This window comes from Gavialis gangeticus, unplaced genomic scaffold, assembly GCF_001723915.1.
Source record: "Gavialis gangeticus isolate Ggan-Ray unplaced genomic scaffold, GavGan_comp1, whole genome shotgun sequence".
NCBI classification, from domain to species: domain Eukaryota; kingdom Metazoa; phylum Chordata; order Crocodylia; family Gavialidae; genus Gavialis; species Gavialis gangeticus.
In genome coordinates this window covers 101,268,114-101,278,491 of record NW_017729022.1, presented here as the reverse complement: position 1 = coordinate 101,278,491, position 10,378 = coordinate 101,268,114, and the positions used below count along the sequence as shown (strand labels likewise).

The following is a 10,378-nucleotide window of genomic DNA, read 5'->3' as shown; positions in this document are numbered from 1 at the left end:
TGAAAGAAGTTCTACTGTGGGTAAAATGCTATCAAACAGCATCGCATGCTACAGAGAAATCTTTCGTGAAAGGAAGAGTCAGTCGATGCGGCAAACTTCATTGTTGTCTTATTTTAAGAAATTGCCCCAGCCACCCCAACCTTCAGCAACCACCACCCTGATCAGTCAGCAGCCATCAACATCGAGGCAAGACCCTCCACCAGCAAAAAGATTACGACTCGCTGAAGGCTCAGATGATGGTTAGCATTTTTTAGCAATAAAGTATTTTTTAATTAAGGTATGTACATTGTTTTTTTAGACATGATGCTATTGCACACTTAATAGACTACAGTATAGTGTAAACATAACTTTTATATGCACTGGGAAACCAAAAAATTCGTGTGACTCGCTTTATTGCGATATTCGCTTTATTGCGGTGGTGTGGAACCAAACCCGCAATATCTCCGAGGTATGCCTGTAATCAGAAACTGGTTTAAAACTGTAACAGAATAGAAATTCAGTGCACCCCCCACTGGCTTACTTAGTGCTGGCTGCAACTGTGGACTACAAATCCCAGAGACACCTGGAAGCAGGAAGAGGAAGTGATGAGCAACCTACAAAGTCCTGCTGCTGAGTCTGCACTGCATACTTTAGAGACCTCAGGGGCATCAGGAAGAGTAAGCAAACACATAGCCCATGTTGTGTTTCTAGTTCTTCAGTTTATAGTTTTTCAGAGAAAGAACTATTCTTGTTCAAGGTTTTATGAATTCAATACCACTACTCCCCATCCCCACAGGCAGACCACAGACTAGGGCCTGGCCATGTCCCCTTTGCTCCAGCAGGAAGGGGGGAAAGTCTTTGGAGGGCTTTCTCTATTCTTTCCCCTTTGGCAGTGGCTGGCAGGCGTGTTCTAGCACCACGCAGTTTCTGGCTTGAGCCACTGTGGGCATGTGGCTGCATTTCCTGAAACAAAAGTGAATGTGTGTTCATTTGTTTATTGGTTCAATCTCTGCAGTTTAGACTAACCCACAAAGACTGAATCAATTGGGCTTTTTGACTGCCTGTACTTAGCCAATGTGAACCACCTGCACTGATCTTCATGCATTCCCAAAATACAGTTACCTTTCCTGAACAGCACAAAATAGTCCTAAGTAACTCAGGAATTTAGACCAGAAAGTTACTCAAATTAGTCTGTATAACATGAACTCTAAAATTAGTTAGACTCAAAGATAATATCCGTTATTAAGTAAGGAAAATAGTGAGGTTTGTTAAAGGATCATTTCTGGAAGCAAGGAATGTAAAGCCTGAGGTGAGACAGAGAGGAAAACATTGCTTACTATAGCAATGTGATTTATATCACACCCATATGGAAATAAGAAGATATTTTCTACCTGCTTCTTCCTCCAGTCTCAAATGACTGTTATTATCATCCTAATGTTACAGAATGCACAATTCAGATAGAGATGTGTTGAGTGATTCACACAATTTCTAAGTAGTGTTCAGTAGCAAAACTGGGATTAGAACTTCTCACTAGGCCTGTGTGAAGCGGCTAGTATTCACTTGGGATTTAGATTTGGCCAATGCAGGGGACAGTGATTTGCTTCAGGGCAGCCATTGACAGGGCTGGGAGAGTAGATGGGGATCGGGGGCTGCTCAGAGGGGCTGGGGGAGCAGGCACTTCAATTTTCAAGGCACTCCAAATACCCTTCCTTGTTGAAAAGTTGTAGCTTTTTGTGCATTTTCACATTCCTTGAGATATGGAAGAACAGAGAGCTGGGGAAAGGAATTAAGGTGACTTTCCTTACATGCAGCTAACTGAAAATGACCCACTTTAGAACCAAGAGTCCAAGAAAACGCCCATTAGCTTCTTTGAGAGTTTTGACACAGGAATAAGTGCAAGAATTTTAACTGTTAGGTATTGCAGTGCTAAGCTTCTAGCCTATTCTTTTTCTATACTGAACATATGTCTAGGTTATGGATAGAAATTTCATGGAAACACAGCCCCCACACAATTTATATCAGGCACTTGGACATAATAAAGTTGGGTACCAATCAATTTAAAGGTAAATGGAGCTCTCACCCCCTTCACACAGTGGAATCATGTTTTCATATGGCTCATAACAAGAATTATTTATAGCTATGGAAAGAAAAATAGTGGAGATATAGTCTTAATGTAATTTATATGAACTGGGTAGACATGATATGGTTGGATACTGTTCACTTCCAAGTGAAATGCAGAAATGCTCTGCTCTCCATAGGGTGAAATAATTTTTACATGCCTTGTCAGTCTTGTTATGGCCATGGAAAGAAATACAGTGAAAGCAGAGACATGGTGCTATTTGTTATTTAGAATGTTTTTTCAGTTAACAGCGTTGACCTCCTTTCTGTTTTGAGGGTCCTGGTTTCTAAAGGCTGCTCAAAAGCTCACACCACATCCATTTTTTCAACAAGCATACCAGTCATACTTTTTTCCTTCTCCTTTGAGATCATCCAAACTGTGGGCCAGATTTTCTGCTGGTGTAAGTTTGCTGAAACTACATTTTCAGGGGAGCTATAGTGATTTACGTAAAATATGTCCCTCTGAGTTCAAGAAAGTTTCATTTAGGTCCCATGAAGATATCATGAATAAAATTTGGTTTCAAACATGTAAAACAGTGGTCATAATTAAATAGCCAGTCCTTGTCCCCATAATGTCTGAGGGCCCTGCTATATGTTCAGATAAAGCTGAATGGAAACCAGCTAGAGTTGTTACACATTTGCAAACATTAACTTGATAGCTGGCAGGCTTTTTTTTTTTTTTTTTTTTAAATATAGCTGGACAGTCATTTTTTTCAAGTGATAATTACTTTGTACTTGTGTGGCCAGTTTAAATGTATTGCATTATTAGCCAGTAAATTGCATAGTTTATGTAATGTGTAGCAGCAATCTGAGACACTGTAGACATAACTAAGGCTCAAGCATGACACTGTGCCCATCATGATTGAGAGAGAGTCTTTATGAAGGTTGACTACTCATATAATACATGCCACATTGCAGTAAAACAAAGTCAGGAATTTTTCTTATGCAAGATTTTTAGTAGGTTGAGAGTGTTTGGAGTTTTTAATCTCCCAATGGATAATCATAATTTATAAAACTGGTTAGAGACCCAGTTGTGCAGGATGCCTAAAAAGAGTAGAAACCTTGGAGAGAGAAAAGTGAGGTCTTGTGATGTATTTTGATTTGCTTTTATTGAGCAATTATTGCCATGTTGGGTACACTTTGACACCAAATATGGCTGTGTCTAGTCTTTAGGCCCACAATATTCTGAACTGCAGTCCAGTGTTTCCCTTTGCAAAAAGCCAACTTTTTGAAATGTGGAAGCTGGATTTTACTTATTATAGCTTCCTGACTTCAGACATCAGTTTAGATTACAGCCAAAGAACTCAATGCAGTTGTTATTTAAATTGATTTACCCTGAATGCTTAACTCTTAACAGTTGATACTAAATAAAGCTCCTATGGTGATCTCAATTTCACAGCTGTGTTCTCCAAGATGCACAGAATTCAACTCACATTTACAGAAATGCATGTGGCCTGATCCTGCTAATCTTCTCCTTGAGTGTTTGCAAAGTTATTAGAATTGCCTTTAATAAAAGGTACTACTCTATAAAGGAGCTGTAGAAGCAGACCTACAATAAAGTCCTGAGTATTAATTCCTCAGCCACAATCTGCATCCACTCTGCTTGCTGTATATGCATCTTCTGAAAAAAAGTCTGCTCGATTACCTCTGTAGTGCTGAATCTGTCATACCAAATAATACCTCACTCTGAGAATATGTCTATCATCTTCAGTGGAACTACTTCTAAAGGAACTATTTCTGCTAAGAGAAAGGGAAGCAGTAATTAAAGCTTAATGTTTTAAACCTACATTTATATTCTAACTTGGATACCCTTCTGCTGTCATATTTTGTTGTATGCATTTTTTTAAGGTATTACACAGCAGTGGTTACAGATACTACCCCAAGCTTTTTCCCCCAATAAAGATGGGGCAGGGGGAGGAATTAAATGTCTATTCAGTATAGGTATTAACAACAACATAGTGGCATTTCTAAAAATATAAAAACAAAACATCTTTCAATCTCCTAAGCTCTCCTATAAATGGCAGTAAGAAAGAAATACTGTAATGTCACTCAATAGCAACACTGATATCTTTGGCAGATTTCCATCTCTATATAATAAGTCTTTTAACACCTAGACTTACTCTTAGCATGATTTGCTTTTGAAATGGCCAATTGATATTCCTGAAAATTTCCAAGTTTTGCTGGTAGGAGCCCTTCTACATCACTGTGGGGAAAAAAATTCACTTTCCAAGACCACTATGTCTTATTAGGTCTTGCTTCCTACCCAGAAGAATATGCTGCTATCTGTCTCTGGCATGTTACCTCGCCTACTATACACAGTCTCAAAAGAAAGACACACCATTCCCTTAAAAATAACCTGTTTTCAAATGAGTTTTTAATCTGTAACTTGAGTTGAAGCCTCAGCTTGGGAGAGTACAATTAAAACGGTCAATATTTCAAATGGAAGTTTAGTTCTGCAAGGCCATGTGAGGTGGAGAAGGGAGTTCAACATCCCAGCAATTCTTAACCCCAGTAGGAAGTGCTGGGGTTCCCCATCTTGAGGAAATGGTTTAAGATGGAATGTATCTTGTCCTTCAGGAACCTTCCTAGTACCTTAGGAATTGCTTAAAGTGACAGATCAGAGGCATAACCAAATGCTCGAGTGCACTAGCCAGCAGTAGTACACAGACCATCACTAGCTGTACTGCCAATGGTGGTGGCACCTACTACTATTTTTGCCCCACCAACCCACCCCCCTCCACTTACACTTCTGTGACACACACTTCATCCTGACCTCCATCCAGCCATGTGACTCCCAAATAAACTCCATGGAAGTGGATTGCAAAAACAACACCACCCACTTATTCTGAATGGGCCCGACATGAATAGTGAAGCAAACTGGATAGGTATTGTGGCAAGAAGCAGGGCTCTCCAACTAGCCCTTGTGCTAGTTTTCCCACTTGCCTTTGGGCATGGCACCCACCTGTCTCTCCTGCCATGCCTTGTTGTTAGTTAATTAGGATATTAAGGCAGGAAGCTACCCATTCTTGCCCTGATTCCAGGGGGCACCATCTGTGGCTCCATTCCTTCCCTACACTGCAGCCCAAGCCTCGCAAATGGCATCCAGATGAACATGTGCTCCCGGCCTGCAGCCAGACCAAGCTTACGCCTCATTGTCAGGCTTCAGACACATGCACATTCATACCACCCTCCTCTCACTAGGGAGTCTCATATTCCACCCTCTCTCACAGGGTCTCTTTCACATGTTCACCACTTATACTGCCTTGCTTCCTCTTGGAGCAGGCCGCTTAGGCCATAGGCTTTAGCTAGCTCATACCTTGGGTGGCAGACAGTCTTTTGGGCCTCTCCTACAACCCTCACCAGGGTAGTGGTCAGCCAATTACCCAACCAGGTCTAAGCTTACCCTGGTACCTTCTGGGGCAACTCTATACACTTATACATACTGGGACCCCAGCCCTTTGGTTTCCTTCCCCCACCCCATGGCCCCTCACCTCCGCCCCTTGTCTGGGGTCACCCTTCACCAGGGCCTTAACTCACACCACAACTGGTGTTCCAGGGTCTCACAGGGACTCATTCCCCCCAGAGCAGCAGGTCATTGTGCTCAACTATAGGTCTCACTTTCAGCCCACACTCAGCCTTCCAGTGGTGGGAAACACACACACTTACCAGGGTCAGGACTCACCCCTCTCTCTCTCAGGCTGAGCCCCCTTCACTCAGCCTCTGACCTGAACTACAGCCTCAGGTGCCCAAAGATATACCTTGGTCTACTCTCCTCACATGGGTCCACCCCCTCATGGGGGCTTCCCACCACCCCCACCCTGGGGCCACAGGGCTTCCCTCTCCAGTGGGCTCAGATGGCTGTAGGCATGCCTGGCCCCAGCTACCTTTCCTTGGGGTCTTACACCCCACAGGGCTCAGGTAGCTACAGCCATACCTAGCCCCACTACCTCCAGTGTTATATAACCCACCCAAAGGTGAAGGCTAGGGTTAAGGTGCCCCTACCCATTTTTCACTGGGGTGGTAACTAGCCTGGCATGTCCTGGGGGCTCCTGTACCACTGAAAGCCCCACCAGGCCACCCACTCCCAGCAGGGAACAGGTTTAGACCATACCCAGGACCAGGAGCCTCCAAACCATCCCCTACAGCTCCTACCTTTACCTCAAGGATGTTACATAGAGCCTTACAGCCAGGCAGTGTTACTGCCAGCAGCACGCTGCCCTGTTTATATAGGCTGCCAGAGATCTAAAATGGTCACCGCAATCAAGCACCTGCTGGCTGCTTGGCTCCGCTCTTAAAGTGGCAGGCACCAACAGTGCCCTGCCACACACCTTCCCCCTAAAAATAGTTCCTGGGGGAGGTTTCCCCTACTGCTCCTCCAAAGCACGCTCCCCTCAGAGCCTGTGAAAGCCCTCCAGTGGTGAGCAACCCCAAAGGTGCTCTACCACACACCTCCTCCCTTAGAATGACATTTGGGGGCTTCACTTGGCTGCCTTCCCTGCTGGCTTTGTTCCAGCCTGCTGCAGCCCCTTCCACATGGCGAGCATCCCAAAGGTGCTCCGCCCCAGGTATGCATACACAGGGTAGATGATATTCAGTAGAGCCTATATTTATACTAGGGACAAACCCATATAGTGCTTTAATAAAAGCCATTTTCTAAATTTCTAATGTGAATTAGTTCTTGCTAAAGGTGGTGGATTAACTTCCCTAGAGACTGAAGTCTTGCATTTATCCATAGGAACAGGTATATTTGAGGTACAGCAGTGCTGGCTTCCTAGCATTTTGTACGAAATTACCTCAGCCCGCAGTACCCCTGGGCACCATTTCTAAAGGAAGTACTTCAGTCTCCAGGTCTGTTCAATCCTTTGCCTTTATTCGGATTACCAAGAAGGGGTGGGAAGAGGGAATGTTATTTTCCTCTTATAATTCCAGATGTTGCCAGCAGTCTATTTGGTTAGTGAACTGGACAAACTCTCATATTCCCATCAGTATTCCTGAAAGTAAACTAATCTTTTCCCATCCTTTCCTTGCAGACATTGATGAGTGCTTGGTAAACAATGGTGGCTGTGATCACTTCTGCCGAAACACTGTTGGCAGCTTTGAATGCAGCTGTCAGAAAGGCTACAAACTACTAACAGATGAACGAACCTGCCAAGGTAATAGTCATCTTCTCTACTCCGCTTTTATGAAGTGAATTTTAATTGGAATGAATCTTAGTTGTGTTTTTTAATTATTTCTACTGTGGATTCCTAGAAATTCATAGAAATCGAAGCTAGAAAGAAACTGCTAAAGCCAGAGTTCTTTGGAGATGGTATAGAAGGTTGTTTTAAAGTGTTATGCTTTTCCCAGTCTGGGTTTAATATGTCTAGTAATAAGAACAGTATGGTCTCACTGCAGTAGGAGAGTCAGAGTGGTGTAGTGGAATAAGTACAGGCTATGGGTTCCTGAGTTGTAATCTAATGTTTTCTACTACCTTGTGTGCTTTGGGCAACTTGTATGACCTTTGTGGGCCAAATGCTTATCTCATGTACATTGGGATAAATCCAGGGTAGCCCATTTAAGTGAATAGGTTTAGAACAGTGGAATTCAGAAAATAACATGGCTTCTGTCATCACCCCCTGTGGTGGGGCACCTTTGGTGCCTGCCACTTTAAGGCTTGGGAGCAGGCAGCAAGGCAGCCTGCAGGTATGGGATAGCATTAATGAGGCAGTCACATGACTGCAGGAGAGTCCTGGGATAGGGGGAGAGGGATGAGCTGCCTCCATGTTAGATCCAAGCTCTCAGGCATAAGGTAGTATTCTGCTGTTAGCAGCTGAAGGAACAACATCCAGCTGAGCTACTGCTTAGAACATCCTTGGAGGTAAGAGCAGGAGCTATGGTGATGGCAGGTGGTGGCGGCGGTGGTGGTGGCGGTGGCGGCTCCTGGTCTTGATTATGACTTGAAACTACACCCTGCTGGGGAAGGATAACCTGGTGGGGCAACTCCTCAGAAATGCCAGGTCAGCTGCCTCCCCAAGTGAAAAATGGGTAGGCACACCTTATAACCCCAGGTCCCACTACCCAGTGGGTAATTTTACAATGCCGCAGGCAGTGGGGGCCAGGTACATCCGTGGTGTAAGACCCTGAGTCCTAGTGAGGGGGCAAAGAGTTGACCCAGCGTGGGAGCAGAAAGGGAGCCCTGGTGAGGGGGTGAAATTGTGTTGGAAGCCTGCACAGAGTAGGGTGCACAGTGGTGTCTGAAGGGCTGTGCATTGGGGTGTAGAATAGGGTCTGTAGAATAGGCCTGAATGGCTACACTGGGGGTGTATAGAATAGGGTTGCGCAAGCAACCTGAAGGGCTGCACAGGAGCCAGCCCCTACAAAAGCAAGGACTTGTTTGAGTTCCCCAGAAAGGGCTAGAGGCAGAGTTCAGCCCAGCGTTGAGGCATAAGGTTGGTGCCTCTGTAGAGTAGGGAAGTTTGAGTGACCCAAAGGTGCTGCCTGTGCATTGGCCAGCATGAGAGTAAGCAAGCCTGATGGCCCAAGAGGGTTGCTCAAGAGAAGCAGAGTGGGTTGAGAGTAGCCCAGTAAGGGGCAGTATGTAAGAGGCCCTGTGAGAGGGGGCGGAGTGTGTCAGTAGTATGAGAGGCCCAGCAAGGGGCAGAATTGCTCTGGCCTTCTGCTGGAGTTGTGATTGACTTATGATGCCATCTGCAAGGCATGGGACATGGTATAGAGATGGTACAGAGCCATGGACAATGCCCCCTGGCATTGGGGCAGTAAAATGGGCAGCCTCCCACATTTTACATCACCTTTATGGAACAGCAAGTCATGGCAGGTGAGACTGGGTGGACTACCCCACACAGACAGGTGGACGAGCCAGTGTTGAGACCCAACCTTAACCTGGCCTCCTGTCACACTCCCCTAATTGTAAAATGTGGAAAATAAAACTTATTTATTCTACAGCTCTTGCTTTCTTTCTGTTGGCTGTTTGTGATGTATGCCACAACTAGTCTGGTAAATAACATGATACTGGTTCTGTTCACTGATTGGATTCAGTAGTTAATTATTTTTAACATAAATACTTGTGCATGTACCTCTTTAAAATGTAGTTTCTTCAAACATCTGTGCTACTGTAACTAAAGTCTTCTCAAGTCAGAATAGAAAAGATAAGTGTGAATTGGTAGAAGAAAGTAACTTTAAAGTGTGGCAGAATATTGATGGAGACTTTGGGGTTCTTTTGTAGAAGTTTCCTATCTTTATTACTAAGGAAATGTTTACGTGGCTTCTTAAATATACTATTTACTGCTTTATGCAGTTCTTAGCACAACTGTTTTTTGTGGCTTCCTTTAGTCTTCAACAAAAGAAAGCACCTTCTCAGGATATGCAAAGAATTTCTAAAACTTTCCATTGTATCTCATTGACATTGCCACTATCCAGGAAGCCTACCAGACCCTAACTGTATAGTTTGACACAGGTGACTCATCAAGACTGGCTCTTGCAGTAACAGGATGGTTAAAGCACAGGATGACAGAGTTAGTGTCACATGACTAGGCAGAAATAACACTGAAGGAGTTTTAGACATGGATGATCTGGCAGATGTGGGATTAACCACTAAAAATAGGGGCAAACATTTTAGAAAGCAAGACTCTCTTCATTGTACAGTTAAGCAAGGCAGAATAAGATTCAACACCAAAGGTAGAAAACAACAATTCATGGTAATGGTGCAAATCAGAAAGTCTGCCAGTGAAGTTGGTGTAATTTCACAAGTGTGAAACTTGAGACCAAAATTAAGCCTGTTATATTTGTCATGCAGGCTCAGCACAAAGGCATACAAAAATAAATCCAGCTTTTCTAAAGCTGTTGTTCATTGTTAAAAGTTTTATTGATAAATCTTTTACATGCACCTACATACTGATGGCAAGTTTAGGATGATGACAGGAAATTAATGAAGTTTCTCTGACCATCAGAACTTGTTAATCCAAGTTTGCTTTATTCCTGTGTCTGGCCTCTGAAAGTAGGAGTAGGCAGTAACAGTTTATCTGTGTTTATTCCTTTGACAGAAGTTATACTTAAGAAAATAGAACATTTTCAATGTCCCTTGAAAAATGTTATGAGCAAGAAATAGGAAGACTTTAAAACTGAATCTCTTTGGGTCTGATGTAGCCTGTTAATTTGTTTTTAAGCAAGCACTTTAATACATATTTTAAGTGAGTTGTTGTATTACTTTCTTCTTTTCATTTGCTTATTAGTCTGGGAAATGACAAGCAATTGGTTTGGAATGTGCCAAAGCTTTAGCAATTTT

The 10,378-nt window shown here is 43.5% G+C and overlaps 1 protein-coding gene across 2 annotated transcripts in view; it reads left to right on the top strand.

Moving 5' to 3' along the window:
* Window positions 1–10,378, top strand: part of SCUBE1 (signal peptide, CUB domain and EGF like domain containing 1) — a 443,267-nt gene that overhangs the window by 310,077 nt on the left and 122,812 nt on the right. For both annotated transcript variants that reach the window (XM_019515739.1, XM_019515738.1), the window contains exon 9: window positions 7,128–7,250. In XM_019515739.1, the coding sequence (XP_019371284.1) occupies window positions 7,128–7,250 (123 nt within the window). The remainder of the gene's footprint in view (window positions 1–7,127; window positions 7,251–10,378) is intronic.